Source organism: Abrus precatorius, unplaced genomic scaffold (assembly GCF_003935025.1).
Source record: "Abrus precatorius isolate BTA unplaced genomic scaffold, Abrus_2018 Scaffold8, whole genome shotgun sequence".
Lineage (NCBI taxonomy): Eukaryota > Viridiplantae > Streptophyta > Magnoliopsida > Fabales > Fabaceae > Abrus > Abrus precatorius.
In genome coordinates, this window is record NW_020874428.1 from 37268198 (window position 1) to 37284432 (window position 16235).

General features: G+C 34.0%; 2 protein-coding genes across 4 annotated transcripts; one reads left to right on the top strand and one right to left on the bottom strand.

The window, feature by feature from the left end:
• The first annotated feature begins 1213 nt into the window (after nucleotides 1-1213).
• Nucleotides 1214-9974, top strand: LOC113846551 (DDT domain-containing protein DDR4-like). 3 transcript variants are annotated; one of them, XM_027474961.1, is made up of 12 exons: nucleotides 1214-1858; nucleotides 1932-2042; nucleotides 3409-3495; nucleotides 3589-3626; nucleotides 3707-3788; nucleotides 4797-4903; nucleotides 5022-5187; nucleotides 6432-6524; nucleotides 6681-6804; nucleotides 8297-8339; nucleotides 8460-8645; nucleotides 8728-9974. In XM_027474961.1, exons 1-12 carry the CDS (start codon nucleotides 1517-1519, stop codon nucleotides 9452-9454), a joined length of 2106 nt encoding a protein of 701 aa, XP_027330762.1. In that variant the 5' UTR covers nucleotides 1214-1516; the 3' UTR covers nucleotides 9455-9974. The 3 variants fall into 3 exon arrangements, with proteins under 3 accessions (XP_027330762.1, XP_027330763.1, XP_027330761.1); XM_027474962.1 differs by having other exon boundaries at nucleotides 1279-1858; nucleotides 8460-8650; nucleotides 8718-9974; XM_027474960.1 differs by having other exon boundaries at nucleotides 1279-1858; nucleotides 8725-9974.
• Nucleotides 9975-11227: 1253 nt separating this feature from the next.
• LOC113848089 (AAA-ATPase ASD, mitochondrial-like) lies at nucleotides 11228-12766 on the bottom strand. The gene has a single exon (XM_027477474.1). The coding sequence runs from the start codon at nucleotides 12764-12766 to the stop codon at nucleotides 11228-11230; it is 1539 nt and encodes a 512-aa protein (XP_027333275.1).
• Between the last annotated feature and the right edge of the window lie 3469 nt (nucleotides 12767-16235).

Below are 16235 nucleotides of genomic sequence, written 5' to 3' on the forward strand. Positions count from 1 at the left end.
CAGATAATGCCCCACATGCACAGATGAAACCCAGTACAGTAGTTCTGCAATTATTAAACTTATGCTTAACAACTCCTTTACATGCTTCAAACATGTACTTCAAATAAACACATTTACTTACAATTAGTTGAATTTACTCAAACATTTATATAACACATTACAATCTATATACGTATTTTTCTGTTATTCACTTCTCTTTCAGCAAAAAGGGAATTCAACTTGTTTTCTTTCTGAATCCGGTTTTAAACTTTTATTCCAGCAGCGGATTTACAAAAATGCATCTCTTGTCTTCCTTTTTTATGCCGAAAAGGGGAAATAAATCCATATTTTCGAAATTCTTCAGCCTCTGCAATTTTAGTTAGTAATTACTAGCTTATGTCGAATTAAACAAAGAGTTGCTAAGATAATTAAACAAATGACAAAAATTTTAAATTAGTGTTAAATAATAAAGTCGCATATTAATGTATTATTAACAAAGGTCACTTAAGCTCTTTTCTTTTTAATCGTTGGAAATATAAATTAGGGGAGGAGATGTGAAAATTGGCTTAAAAACAGGATTGGATCACTGTCTTTGATGGATATATTTTGCTAGCTCTTATTACTGAGCTATTACTGCAAAGACCCTCAAGCTTTACATCGTGCCCATGTTTAAAATCTTAATATAATTATAGAGCCAATACAAAAACATAAATCAATGGCCCATTTTTTTTAAAAAAAGGATCAATGAGTATACTACTAATGAGGACCTTATTGCCATAGAAAACACAAAAGTTGACTCCCCTCCCCAAAAAAAACTATTTTTTTCTTTATTTGTGGATTTATATTGGTTCAAGCTTTTGATTAAATTCAAAACTACCCTCTTTTAACTTGGATAAAAAATTTAAAACAAAACCAAACACACTGTTACAGATCTGAAGTATTACAAGAGAAACAGGGTAAGAGTCAAGGATAACTAAAAAAAACCTAATTTTATTTTTTTCCTCACTAAAATAATATCAGAAGTTGTCACTATTTTTTTTCAAAGCAAATATAAATTCGTGTTTGACTCATGAGTCATGAGGAACAGGCACTTAATTAAATTACCAGTCTAACCCAAAAGGTGAAGAAAAAAGAAGTGGTAGATTTTTTTCACCAATTGACCGAAAGTGAAAGCAAATCCAACTTTCACACACCAAATTGCAGCTATTGCTATTGTCCCCTCTTCCTCTCCATCACTCATCACTCTCTCTCTCTCTCTCTCTCTCTCTCTCTCTCTCTTCTCTCTCTCCCTCTCTCTCTCCCAAAGTTTTGCAGTCACATGAACAATACCTCATAGCATAGTGTATAGTGTATACACACACCTTTCCGTTTGAGGTTCGGATTGGACCCTTTGGTCCTTCCCCCCCCCCTTCTCTCTCTCTCTCTCTTCTTTTTTTCATTTTTCTTCTCTCTCTGTCTACAGTTCAATGCTAACCCACGATCCTCTACATGTAATCCCACCATAACTTCCCTAAACCCTCATTTGATCTCTCTCACCATGTCCCACGGATCCCCCTCTCCGGTTCCCGCCCAACCATCCTCGCCGTCGTCGGAACCCAATCCCCAAAACCACATCTCCTATTCCAAGGAGGAAACAGCCGGAGCTCCTCCTCCTCCTGTCACCCGGAGCAACCGCCCGCCCCGCGCGTGCACCATTCGCGCCGCCTCACGACTCCATTCAACTTTGCCGGCGGCGAAGAAGGAGAAATCGCCGCCGCCTCCGCCTTCGCAATGCAGCAAGATCGTGACGGCGCTTGTGGAGCCGCCCTCGGCGTCGCAGTTGGCGCGGTGGAAGCTGCGGTGCATGTGGGAATTCGCTTCGGCGCTGAATTTCTTGCATGTGAGCTTTGAAGCTTTGGTTTTTGTGTTTGGATTGCTTTTTCTGTATTTTGAAGGGTTGTGCGTTGTCGCAGTTGTTTAGGCCTCTTTTGAATATCTCATTAGAATTCTCTGCTGAAGAGTTGGAGACAGCGCTTCTTATACCCAACGATACTTTGTTTCACATACATATGCCTCTGCTTAAGGTTCGTCCTTTCTTCATGTTCTTGCTATTTTATCTTTCTTCTATGAATGTGGTCGTAGGCTTGGACTTGGGCTGAGTCTTTATTCAATGGGGTAGTAGGCTTCTGTAATTCCGGATTTGATGGAAGGAATTATTATAACCGAAGGCTTGCAATTTTTTAGTTTCTAATTATGTTATGATTGGTGACCTAACAATGAATTCAATAAATATAATATGGGTCTTGCTAAAAATAGGAAGTTTTTTTTTTTAAATTAGAAATCAAAGTGAGAATACATTACAAATCACAGTGTGGATTTAATAGTATATTTAATAAAAACTTTCCTTTTTGGATTTCTTAACCAGTGCCCTAAGGGCGTTAGTTAGCATTTTTGTATAATATTATGAGATGGAGTTTGGACATAATTGTTTGTGACTGAATTGCATGTTTGACAGAGATTTGTAATTAGATAGCAGGTACTGGATTTGAGGTTTTTATTACTAGTATGAGAAGGCTTTATTTACTTGCTAAAAAACAAATATGAACTTGCATTTTCCTTTCATCCCCATGGGTGTTAAATTAGGATATGTGCGGGTTGTAATATGCTGATCTAAAGGCCCATTTCCCTGCTGAGGAGTGGAATGTAACCTTAAAGTTTGTTTATTCACTTTTAAGAACAAAATATTTATGTTTGCTGTATTAAATGGCTACAAGCTGTAAAGCAGTCTGCATGAGTTTTAAAGCTTTGTCTGTGTATATACATGGGTTGACTCTGGTCCTGTTCCGAATGTTCTGGATGCAAATCAATTCTAAGGATATCAATTACTTACACAGTTTATAGAAGGGGTTATGCATCACTGTGAGTGAATTACAAGAAGGAAAGACCAACTTCGAAGAACTATTGAACCTTTGGTTAGAGGAGTCTTCTTCATACCTAATTATTACTAAAAGTTTTCTGACTTGAACTATAGTTCCATAGAAGATTCATCTATTGTGAGGAAAGTATGCAGTGAAAGGTTTGGAGATTTAGCTCTTAATTGAAGTTCCTATGCTTCAATAGGAAAACTGTTTTTATTAGAGGCAGGATATTCAACTGGTCACTGATCTAATGAGTCATGAATCAATGCAGTGGGAGTACTTGAACTTATGTTTATGTAAATTTTGTTTTTGATTTGAGTATTATAATAATATCAATCTTGCATTAATCTCTTCTGAGGGGATGGTTAGGTAACTAGGTATGTATTTGAACTTTTAAGATGTGGTGTAAGCTGAAGTTCTGCTGCAATGATCTTTCTCAAGGTCTATTTCTTAGAAAAGCAGTACTTTCATCTCCATTTATTTGCAGAGCTGCTATTGGTCTGATAATAATATTTATTAAACATTTTGATAGGCAATCCCTCCTATCACCCGGATGGCACTCACACGTGATACTTGGATAACAGTATTATGCAGGAAATTGAGAGATTGGTGGCATTGGGTAATAAGACACTTTTAATCAGCAAGCTGATTTTTTATGAGAATGTATATTTACAATTTCTAGAGCTAATAAGGGGACGGAATTCAAATGCAGGTTGCCGATGGGAATCTTCCAATCGTTGCTTCACATGGGTAAATCTTCATGCAATTTTTTGTATCCTTAGATGTTAATCTTTGTATTTCTCAAGTCTCAGGTTATGCTAATGTGGCAGGGCGGAAATTGAAGTATATAAATCACTTGATCCAGGGGTCCGTGTTGTCATCTTAAAAGCATTATGTGACATTCGTGTTGAGGTATTTTTATCTTTTAATATTCATCTATCTATATCTTTCTATCTTAAACAGGTTAACTTTGGTATCTTAGGATGAGGTCCCTCTGCTTGATGTTAACTTGAATCTTAATGGATGAATTTGTACACAGTCCATTCATGCTGGGCACCTAAATAAATGCTGTTATGTTATATGCACAAGCATAGGTCCCCTGTTTCAGCTTATTTTGTCATGCTCCTTGTATCTTTCACATAAACCAGTCCTTTATGCTTCTGCATTTAACAAAGTTGTTATAAATTATAATTAGCATCAATCTATTATCATGTGATATATTACAATCCACATAGATGTATAGCCATGCTTTATTTTACTTTTTTAAGGGCCAATGACATCTATATCTGATTAGGTCTCCTCAAAGCATGTTTGGAACTTCAGAAGCAATATTTTTCAAAGTTTATAATCTGATTGACGGAGAAATGCTGTTGGTGTTACTGTTCAAATGTGCTTGGGTAATTTAGATTATAATCTCAGATAAAATCTCAACCAAGGAAACAAATTTTGGAGCTTATAACTGTAAGCTGACAGTGTATTTTCTAGTTAACTTTTGTTTTCCCTTTTTATTCCCAACAATTTATTATTTTAAATATAAAACTAATTAACTAACTACTACAAATGACTTCATACCTTTTTTTTTTAATAATTTTACAACATAGTGATTTTTCAGGCAATCCAATGATTATGCAAAAATCAATTTTCATCTAACATATCCAAACATAAAACTTATTTCATCTCATAATCATTTATATTTATCATCAATTAGTAAATAATCTTTTTTCACAGCTAATCTAAACACACTTGTTCTCCTAAGATCTTTTTTTGTGGGGGGTATAAGAGGTGTCAGGGAAGCTGAGACCTCTATATCAAAACCCAACCCACTGGGTGCATCCATAATTCCCAAATGGTTTTACTTTGGTTACCCCTTTCTCTATTGTACCAGTGACATGATGATCAAATTTGAGTAATATTTTGCAGCAAGAAGATATCCGAAGTTATATTGATAACTCAATCAAACATGGTGTTCAACTTTCAACATTCCGTAAAGAGCGTATTGGAGGTGATTCACATGGAATTTATTATTGGTAATATACTTTTGTTTTCATGTCATCAAGGTCAATTTAAAATGTTACATTACATTAGAAAGTATTATTCATTTAAGTCTGTTTGTGGTTTTATTCATTTGAAATTTGACTAGTGCAGGTATGAAGATGACCCCATTATTGGTCATAGGTTGTATCGAGAAATAAGGAAAACTGAAGTGATCCAAATGAAGAAAGGGAAAGCAAGAGGTTCCCAGGTTATTTCTAGTACATCATTCCAGTGGGAAGCTGTTGCTACTAATTTTGATGAATTTCAAGATGTTTCTGTAAGTTGCTAAAGCTGTTGATCTATGTTCATTTTAATGAGTTATCATTTAACACAGATTTCTGATTGAGATATTCAATCACTTAATAAGCTAAAAAGTAAATTATATAATAGTGCTGTTATATTGGAAACTGCAATACAGTTCTACCTTTACAATGATTAGAAACTCAAACTTATATTCTAAGCAAACTTTTTGGAAGTACAAAACTGTAACTGCATTGGAAATCCAAATTTTGTCCTCAAATTATGAATACATTAGGCTCACAAATTATTTATCAGAATCTAATTATAAATTGATGGAAGCTTTCATGATTAAAATTACTAAAGATTCTTATTTCTTGCAGATTTTATTGATTTTTATATTATTGTTTTATTTTACCAAATAAAACCATTATTTAATGTTCATGGGCTCACATTATCCATTGGAATTTTAAGTAAACTCTATTATATCAGAAAGAGAAATTTACTAAAGTGGGTAGAAATAAACAACTAGAAGAAAAATGACAACACACCCATCAGGATACACATGCATAATAAAAACAACCGCTGAACCTTGTCCCATTAGGTGAGGTTACACATGCACAAATAAGGAAAAATTATACTGTTTGATTTCTGTGAGGGGAAAAGACATTGAGAATAATACTGAAGAAGCAAACATATGAAGTGATAAAGTTTGACTTCCGAAAATTCTGTGAGGATTTTCTTTAATTTAATAAATTCCCTAGTCAATACACTTTTTTTTCCCATTTTTTAATGGATACTATTGTTTTTAGCAGTTCTTACACACAGATAGGCATAGTCTTCTTCAGAATGTTGTGGATAGTTCTTCAAAGTCCCAAGATCTCTTTGTAGCTCTGCTATGTAGGTTCAAAAAGTTAGTTGTTTGATCTCACAAGTAAACAATATAAACGTTTGTTGTTTAACCTATATTGATTTAGAATTACTGCAATCTTAACTGGCGATGTAAACCAGAGGGGTTGAAGTTTCTCTCTCAATTATGTTATGATATCAGATGTTTAACGTGGAAGCAATTTTCTCATTCAATTGTTTGATGATTTGTTGTTTGGTCAATGTTATTTCATAGTAAAACTTTATCCAGATGATTGGATTCTCCCTTATTTTTCTTTTTATATTCTCTGTAAGTTAAGAATAAAAAACTTCCCCTGCTTTTTTTATGATTTATGTCTTGTTCTTTACATTGAGCTGTGTAAGGAATTTAATAAATTCTTTCATCTGCTCACACAGGAGAAGCTTTTCTCTAGTAAAAACAGAACAGAGGCTTCTGTGGGGAAAAAGGTGAAGATGGACATGCTTCCTGAAATTGAGAAAGTTCATAAGGTACTCTATACTAGGTTGAGAAATTTGAGAAGAATTGGTGTTTGGATAATTAAACTCAAATTCTGTGCTTTTTTTTTTGTAATCATGATTTATGGTCCTTGAAGGAACTTAACTGTGTTTTTAACTGATACCAAATTGATTTGTGTGTTGGAACAGAAAAAGGAGAGGTTACTGAAAAAGCAACACAGAGAAGCTCTTCTTCTTGATAATTACTTGGTTGTTGATGGGATTGGTCCTGGGCGTTCTCTTCGAGACAGGAAACCTGTTACCTATACTTTTGGTAAGAGCAAGAAAGTTTAATTGTAACTGGAGCCAATGTTTTCATGTTATTGGTAGTTGATGCCAACATTACTAATTGGTTTGAATTATTATTTAACAGCTGGAGCTTGTCTGTTAGTCTGCACTCCTCTTGTATAAATGTTAGAAGAATACCTAAAAAATAACTCACAAAAATCTTGATTGCATCTTTGAATGTTTTAGTGTCTTACATGATCTTTAGAATATATTGAGAAAGCAATATTAGGAGTTGTTTCCTTATTTAATTAAGATTAATAATTTATTGTATTAGGCAACTTGTTGGGCATGTTTTAGTAATTATATACTAGTACTTGACCTAATTTTTAAGATATATAGAACCTTTGAATCAGTATTTTGTAACAGGTGATTGCAACACGCATCAACATAATAAAATAGTATTCAGAATCTTTAATCCTTTTCCCCACCTTTTTCTACCTAAATACTATAATTTCAACCCAATTTGGGTTTTGGTAATTGCGCTTGAAGCACGTACTCTGGTCTATTAACTCATATGTACATTATGCCTGTAGGGGAATGTCAATGTTAGGGCGCATCAGTGCTACTATAGGGATAATGTAGTGGAAATATTGATGGTGGCTATTTATTTTTGGATCATCCAATGAGTCAATGATCTGATAAAGAATGTCCTATTTTTTTCCTATCTGGTGATCAGTAGTCTGTCTCAACACGATATGATATTATTAATAAAAATCTTAGATTCTGTATTGTTTACTCAGTATTTGGGTAATTTAAAGAAAGCCTTGGTGCAACGTCCAGATTTCTACCTTGTGGTTTAGTGGTTGGTTGCTGGTTTTAGTCAGGGAAACAACACTTCTCCTCATGAGGGTAAGGCTGTACATATGACCCTCTCCATTACCACAATGGTTGTAGACTTGTGCATTGGGCCACGGCCACCTTTTCTTTTTTAAATCATGGTTGTTCAAGATTCAAAAAACAAATCACATTGGTTGCCATCCCCCCTCGATGGTGGTTAGTTGCAGTGAGGCATTTTTGGAAATGAAAAAATCCAGTGTCACATTCTTCTGCAACGTGCAACTTCATAGATTGGCAATCTATAAAAGCTAGAATTGCATCCATTTTAAAAATTATTTACAATGAGCTTGGTGGTTCGAACGTATGAGTGAAAACTACAAAAGTATGAGTGCTATGAACACACTGAGTGATTGAAATTTGTGGCAAATTACAAAAGCATGGGTGAAAATGATTAAATTAAAAGTGAGATCTACATGATTTTTGTGATTTCAAAAAAATAAAATCTAATAACAGTGTGTTATAAAATGTGTTGCTGGCATTTCTCATATTCTAAAACACTCACATCTAGCCCAGTGCATTTGTCTTTGTTCAAATTGTTTTACCTGATTTTATTTGTAGTTGGACTTGAAATCAAGTTACCACCTGCTTAGAAACCACTGTGTTTTAGCCTAACGTAACTTTTGACATTACTGTTATTGCAGATGACTATGATCGATCAATCAATGAGGCAATTAAAGTAACCAAGTATGCGCTTATATCCTTTCACTCTTCGTTATTTGTATATCTCTGGGGTGGGAGATGGGCCAGTCATACTCACTTGTACTGCATACTCATGACATGAATATCTGTTTCTTCTGATTTCAGGCGAAAACAGCCATCTCCAGAACCTATGCCTAGGAGAGAATCAGTAGTAAAACCTGAGGCCTTGACTAATGGTAAATATGGTCCTTCGCATGCCACAGAACATCTGAATTTTGGCATGTCATCTCCAGAATCACTTGACTCGGATTATGATGAGGAAGATCATGAAACTGATTCAATGGACCGAAGGTGTGTAGTTTTTGTATCCATCAAATCTGTTCAGATGCTTTCTATCTAGTTTTCATTAATCGTTTCACTTTAACATCTGCAGTCGACGAAGACAGAGACCTAAGCGGTATTTAGATAAAGAGTTTGTTGAAGCAGTATCAGATAATGAGGCAGACTTTGACAGTGACGATGATATTGTTGGAGAAGCTGTATATGATGAAGAATATCTCAAGAAACGCAAGCAAAGGAGGCCTTCTAGTAGCTCTGAAGGAGATGAAGAATATCAGTGGGATGAATACAATGAAGATGACGAAGAAGAAGATGATGATGATGATGAAGATTCCTTAAGCATCAGTGAGGATAGTGATAAACCCCGTAAGGTTAAACAGTTGCCAGGCCGTACTAGGAGAGAAACCAAACTCAGGTCTGTGGATGAGATTCAATCAGGTCTTAGACGCAGTAAGAGGGCAACTAGAAACCACATAAATTACCGACAATATGAGGCGTCAGATTCAGAAACAGAGTTTGTTAAACCTGAGAAGTCCAATACATCAGCTGATCATTCGGATCCCAGTGAGAATGGTGAATACATGATGGAAAGTGAAGATTCAGATGAAGATCAGGAAATGAAAGTAGACGAGCCTGTTACTTATCCTGCAGTAGAACAGAATGAGCAAAACGAGCCTCCTGAAAAATTAAGTAGTCCTGGTCAGGAAGAAGTTGAGGGCACAGGAAAAAGGCGTTTTCTTGATTTGAATGAGCTTGCCCCTAGCACTGGTTTTGATGATGGTCCTAACACGATAATGAAAGATGAAGACAATGATTACTGAAGCTTCTCTCTCTGCTTTAGAGCAGGGATGGTAGTTTCTATGAGGGGAAGCCAATATGTATGATAGTAGAACTATAAATTTTGTTATAAGCCCCCGAGGAAGAGGTCTCTTCCTATGGCATAGTCTAAGCAAAGCAGCCTTGGGGCATGATTTGCCACCAGAAGCAGCATGATACTGAGTCATGTAGATTAGGTAGTCATTTTTTTCAGTAAAGGGTCCTCCAAAATGAATGAGAAATTGTTGGGCGTTATTTAGCCCATCCAATCCGTGTACAATAGCTGTTTAACAGGTACTGTAACTTTAAAAATATGTGGCTTTCAGATTCTTAAGCCCTGTACTTATCTCTTTCTTTAACTTGATACTGATTAGTGTGATTACCACATTAGATAGAGCATTTCGGTTGACAACCTGAAGCCATATCTATATTAAAGGACTTGTTTAGTCACCTGGACAAAAAACTTGTCATTTAAAATTTTCTTCTGACATATGACAAACTTTTACGGCGATGAATATAATATTTTTTTTTTATTTCTCAGAGTCATTATTTGCTAGATTTAATATTCATTCGTTATGCATCACTTTAGATATTTTAGTTTGTCTTAATATTTATCATTTTAGAAAATTAAGAAAATATTTTTTTTAATTTAATTACTCATTTGTTGTTATCTTACCTAAATAGTTCAATAAATTCACAATTGTAATTTTAATAAGGATTTTATGTTTACAAAGAAATTATGTTATCAAAGTAATTTTGCGTAGTCAATAATTTCTTTTAAGAACGGGGCATTAATATACAAAAAATGAGATTTAAAGAGTATTTTCTTTTTCTTTCTTAAATACTCAAATTTTATCTTCTTCTTTCTCTTCATGCTATCCATCATATTTGTTTTTCTTTTCTCTCAAAATTTACACACTTGAAAATATATGAAAAAATCATTTTGAAAATTTATTTAGGATTGCATATCGCTTCAATAATCAATTAGTGGTGATTATATTTATTTATTTATATCGTAACAGTAAATTCAAATTTAAACAGTTAAAAAGATTATTTAAGAATTTAAACAAAATATTCACCTCAGATTAAAATAAATTTCAATCACATAAAAGTACTGATAGTTTTTCAATTTGATTAAAAATAAAAATTAGATATATTAGGTTTTCTTTTCAATCTTTTTAGCAATTTTTTTAAAAAATACAAATAATATAATAAAAAGTATATGCATACATGATACTTGCATGATGGATATTGCGAACTAGCGATGGAAGTAATATTTACTATTAATCACCGATTCTGCATAGCAATGTAATCGAAGCACATTGTCTTACTAAACTAAATATTCCATCCGATCTTATGAATAAAATCCTTTTAATTGAATTATATATATTTAAAGAGTTATTAAAATTAGTTAATGTGTTGAGTTTTAAAAATTAATTATAATATTTCAAATTTATTTCTATAGAAAGTCAAACTTCATCATGCATTGATTGATGAAAAGTTACAGAAAGTTTAGTATTCATGAGAGACAAAATTGAAAAAAACAATAATTAGGGAGGTACCTATCCATAACAATAAATTTTATCAACTCCCTAAAAGAAGTGCAAAATTAATCCCAAAAGAAGGAAGATTTTTAATAGGAAATCAAAGATTTCATATGCTCAATTACAATCCGAACTAAACAAGAGCGTTGGAAGTATGTGTACTATGATGAGAAATGTGCCTCACAATTTACCCTCGTGCCAGAATTTCTTTTACACAAGATCATCAATAATGAACTATCGCTGGCATTGGTTCATTGCTTGTTCAGTTTCTTTATTACATAAAAGTTCACCATTTTCCTTGATGGAACTCTTATATTGCACATCCTCATCATTCTCCTTAATGGGACTACTCTGTCTCAGTTCCTCAGCTTTTGTAGCAGCTGCTGCTTCCTCAAGTGCTTCAATCAAGTTTGAAAGACACTTATGAGCATCATCCAGTGGAGACTTGGGCATAAGGTTCTCAGCAACATCAGCTGGAGTGATCTTGATCCCCCCCATTAGCCTCTTAATTGTGTCAAACAATGGATGAGTCTCAAGCTTCAAGTAGTTATTAGCAAGCACTTTAAACCCATCAAAACTACAATAGGAAAGCTCAACATGCTTGTCCATTCTTCCCCTTCTAATGAGTGCAGGATCAAGCTTCTCCACATAGTTTGTTGTGAACACAATCAACCTCTCCCCTCCACAAGCTGACCATATTCCATCAATGAAATTCAATAGCCCTGAGAGTGTGACTTTGCTGCCACTATTTCCTTCTTCTTTGCTGTCTTTCCTTCCAACGACATCCTTGTCATTCTCATCATCTGATAACTTATCTGATTTCTTCTTCCTCTGCCCTGTAAGATCAAGTGAGCAATCGATGTCCTCAATAACAATTATAGACTTACTAGTTGTCTCAATCAAGAGCTTCCTCAGCTCAGTGTTGTCCTTCACAGCAGTGAGCTCCAAGTCATAGACATCATAGGCCAACAAATTGGCCATTGCAGCAATCATTGTGGACTTACCAGTGCCTGGAGGGCCATAAAGAAGATAACCCCTCTTCCATGCCTTGCCAATCCTAGCATAGAAATCCTTGCTCTTGCTGAAAGTAACCAAATCCTCGATGATCTCCTTCTTCTTCTCAGGCTCCAAGGCCATTGTGTCAAAAGTGGCAGGGTGCTCAAACACAATGTGGCTCCACATGGTTTGCTTGTAACTTGGCCACTTGTAGCCAGGGCTGTTAGTGTATAACTTCCTCTGCCTGTTCCTCAAACGAATCTCCTTCCCTTCCCTCATCACATGCTCCAAATATGACCCAGTTATTACCTCTCTATACTTGTTGTGAAAAGTGAGCTTATAGAACCTTTTCTCTTGTTCTTGATAATAAGACATTGGAGACCTTGTTGGTGACATAACCTTGCTAGACACCCACCAAACTTTAACACCCTCATAGTCATCAGTTACTCTCTCATACTCATCCATAGTCAACACCAAGTTGCTACTATCCTTTCCCATCTCAGCTTTGAGCCTCTTTGCACTCTTTGATGTGTTGGCACTAAGGTATGCCTCCACAGCAGCATAGGCCTCACTACGCTTGAGCCTGTCTCCCAAGAACTCATGGAAAGATATTCTGATGTAAGGGTAGAAGTAGCCCATGATCGTATGTGTGTACTTCTCAAAAAAACGTCTAACCTCGTAGGGACAATATTGCCTTATGATCGCCCAGACAAACATGAAGCTAGCTAAGGTTGACCCCATTGTTGTCCACATCTCACTCATCTTCAGTGGCATCATTGTGTGTGTGTAACTTGGGGTTGATGAAAATATGGACTTGTATGTGATGGAAAGAGCAACAAAGCTCTCTCCTCTTTGGCCTTGTGTGTTCTCAAAAAGTGAGGGGAAAAGAAAAAAGTAGAGAGAGTGGGTAGGGATGAGAATTGAGAAAGAAGAAAAGGACTAGTGTTTATAAGAACCAAAATGAGTCAAATGACACTAAGGGAAGGAGTGTGGAGTATTTTTAAAAGGGGAAAAGGACAAGAAAGATAGAATATTAGGTTCCACTAAGTCCTTTGATTTGGTGGGTCTATGTGGAAGGTGGTCCAAGAGCCTCAAAGATATGAGCTGATTCATGCTATGTTGTGTCTTATTGGAGATTGCAGGGAAAGAAGGCTTAGAAACTTGAGCAAATACCATAAGAAAAAACAAATGTGGCCCCCTATCTATGAAGGTTTTTTTGCGCATGATTAGTGAAACTCTCTCTATTGAAGTTGCTACTTGGCTGTCAATGGAGATGACGGCCTTCTCAACACAACACATAATGGGGTCCTTCTCATGCTCACAATACTTAAATTTCTTGTGCTTGTGTCTACTTCTCATTGTTTGATACAGGGCTTGTCATTTTCTTCAAGTTGTTGAAACATAATAACACAAAGACAAGAATAATTCAACTTGATAAAGTTACACCACTAATGTTTTCCATATTAGATCCATGTTAGATGTTTGTTTCTTATCCAGTCTATATATAATTTCCCACTAAGCATTATTATAAAATTAAATTCAATGTTTAACTGTGGTCTAATTTGTATGACGGATATCACTTGATATAATGACGCAAAGATTCCTGAGATCATCAAATTAACACCTCCTGAGTAATTATTTTGCTAATTATGTTTCCTATGAATCAGAGTCTCTCGACTTAAATTGGGAAACAGAGAATTAAAAAAAATAGAACCCAACATGAATCATTTTTCCGATTCAAACACAAAAAACAGATTATTAAGTATTAAAGTTGGAATGTTCAAGAGAGGATTCTACTAAGTACTCTCGACAACGTCAATTTGATATACTGTTCAAACCTTAATTTGTAATATAACTTGTTGGGGTGAAGAAATATGCGACTTTCATTGATTCTGTGTACAAAAGATATCTCTAAAGGTAAATAAAAAGATACGGAAGAAAACAGAATCAAACGTTGTTGTTCTATATGCCCCAAAATTATAGTTCACACAACCATAATTTTCAGAGCAGTTTAATTTAAAGTTAAATAAATTTTATTTAAATGATTGAGTATGATTAAGACATGTATTTAAGTTAATCTAAATCACATTTTATTAAAAAAAATGAGAATTAAGTCGATAAATTTAAAACAAAGTGATATGAAACTTACCTTGGCAAAAGTGGTTCACACTTCACGGTCATGGCCATGTGATACCTGCCGCCACCTTTTAAATTTGAACAGGTTGGCGTGACATCCATTAGTTTTATGTTTCGGTAATGAACCGATCATAACCATGCCATCTCAACAGTAGAAATGGGTTGTGTTTTTAAAATATTGTTATTCATATCATAATCTTTATAAAAATCGCTGTGTAAAATTTATTAGAAAAATTTATTACAAGTATGAGTAGTTAAACGCGAGTTTTTACTGTATTATGATAAGATTTCCCGATACGTACGATGCAGAATTGGGTAGTAAAAGGGAAGATTGTGGTTCACTAGAAAATGGAACACGAGATTATTGAGATAATTATATTTCATACAAATGAGGCACTTTTTAATGTTATACGCACATGACACATCTAAAAAATAATTATGATTAGCTAAAATCCAAAACCCCAATCTGCTACTGCTTCCACAGCTGGTAAGGCTCCAAAAACTCAACAAGTAAACAAAAATTGGGTCATTATCGTTGGCGTGGCACTTGTACTTGACTCAACAAAAAGTTATGCCTTCCACTAGTGTTTTCAGAAGGGACTCGTATAACTTTTCCACATTCTCTCGAGTCCCTGTAAATCTTTTTCATTTAGGTAAAATAAACTACATTCAATATTTTATTTTTACTCTTTTCCCTGTTAATAAAATTAAATTTATAAAGAAAATTTACAATTGTGAGTAATATAATTTCATTATTTAAACATCAAATGATTAATGTGTATAACTATTTTTATGTTTTACTTATAATTATTTGATTTTTTGTATAAACATGTCTTGAAAAAGCTCCTCTAAAATAGAAGGGAAAACAAAAACTGTCTTACTTTAATTGAAAAACAAAATTCCCTAGAGGAATAATAATTAACTGTTATAGCAAGGATAACGATCTTAATTGAGACAAAGGGTAGGGGCACTCTGGCATGAAACCTAGCTAAATCAAATGTGGTGACAATTTAATTCAAATCAATAATGGCATTTATATAATCTGATAATTTTGTGGTGGTTGTCTAGGAATTCATTTATTCATGTTTTCTTGTCTGGTGAAGACATAATTTAAATGCCCTAACAGACTTCTAATTCATGTCTTATTCATTTATTTTTTGTTTTCAGTACAAAAATGATCATGGCTGTGTCTAAACCATTTTAGATAATAGTCCATCTCATTGCCTTTGACAAGAGTTGTAACGTTTGCTGATCATGATCGATGAATGCATTAGCAATAATTGTACATATATTATAATTCTTCAGTCGATGCATTATTGGTCTTACACTCTTACCTGCCCAAATAATATGTTGGATTGGAATAGTCTTGTAACCTAGTATGTACCTATTATATGTATGATCGTTCAAAATGCTGTTGATGCTTCACCTGTTCCGATTTCAACAAAATAATTTCCGAAAGTGGCTGATTTCAAGTTGTAAGTCACAATTTCCTCACACGCTTGCAACTCTGAATTCAACTTTTTAAAACATCTCAGTGCTAACTAAGCTGACAATGAATTTTTATTTTGTCGAATTGCATGATATCTATACTTATCTTTTATTTTATTATATTTTTGCTATCACCCTCTTTAAACTGCATCACATCATTAATCACATCTTTCACTAAAAAAATTTCTCTGATTATCCGTTATTGGAGAACCGCTAACCATAAAACCATTAAGTATGACAAAATATTATAAAAATTTAAACAACTAACTTTTCAAGTTACTTGTATAAAAAACTGTTATACGGAATATTGTAATATTATAAAAAACTAACTTTTCATTGAATTTTGTAATATTATCATGAATATTATATATACATATATATATATATATATATATATATATATTATGCAATTTATCGTTCATAAATATATAATCCAACAATAACTATTTAACTATATTTTGAATATATCACCCGTTAAAACATAGCAAAATAATAAAGTATCAATTGCTATTTAAATTTTATAGAGTTAATCTACTTTATAAAAATTTTACATTATTCATTTGATGAAAAATTATTAAAAGGAGTTATTTTACTAATTAATGTGATTTGATCTTGACCCAGT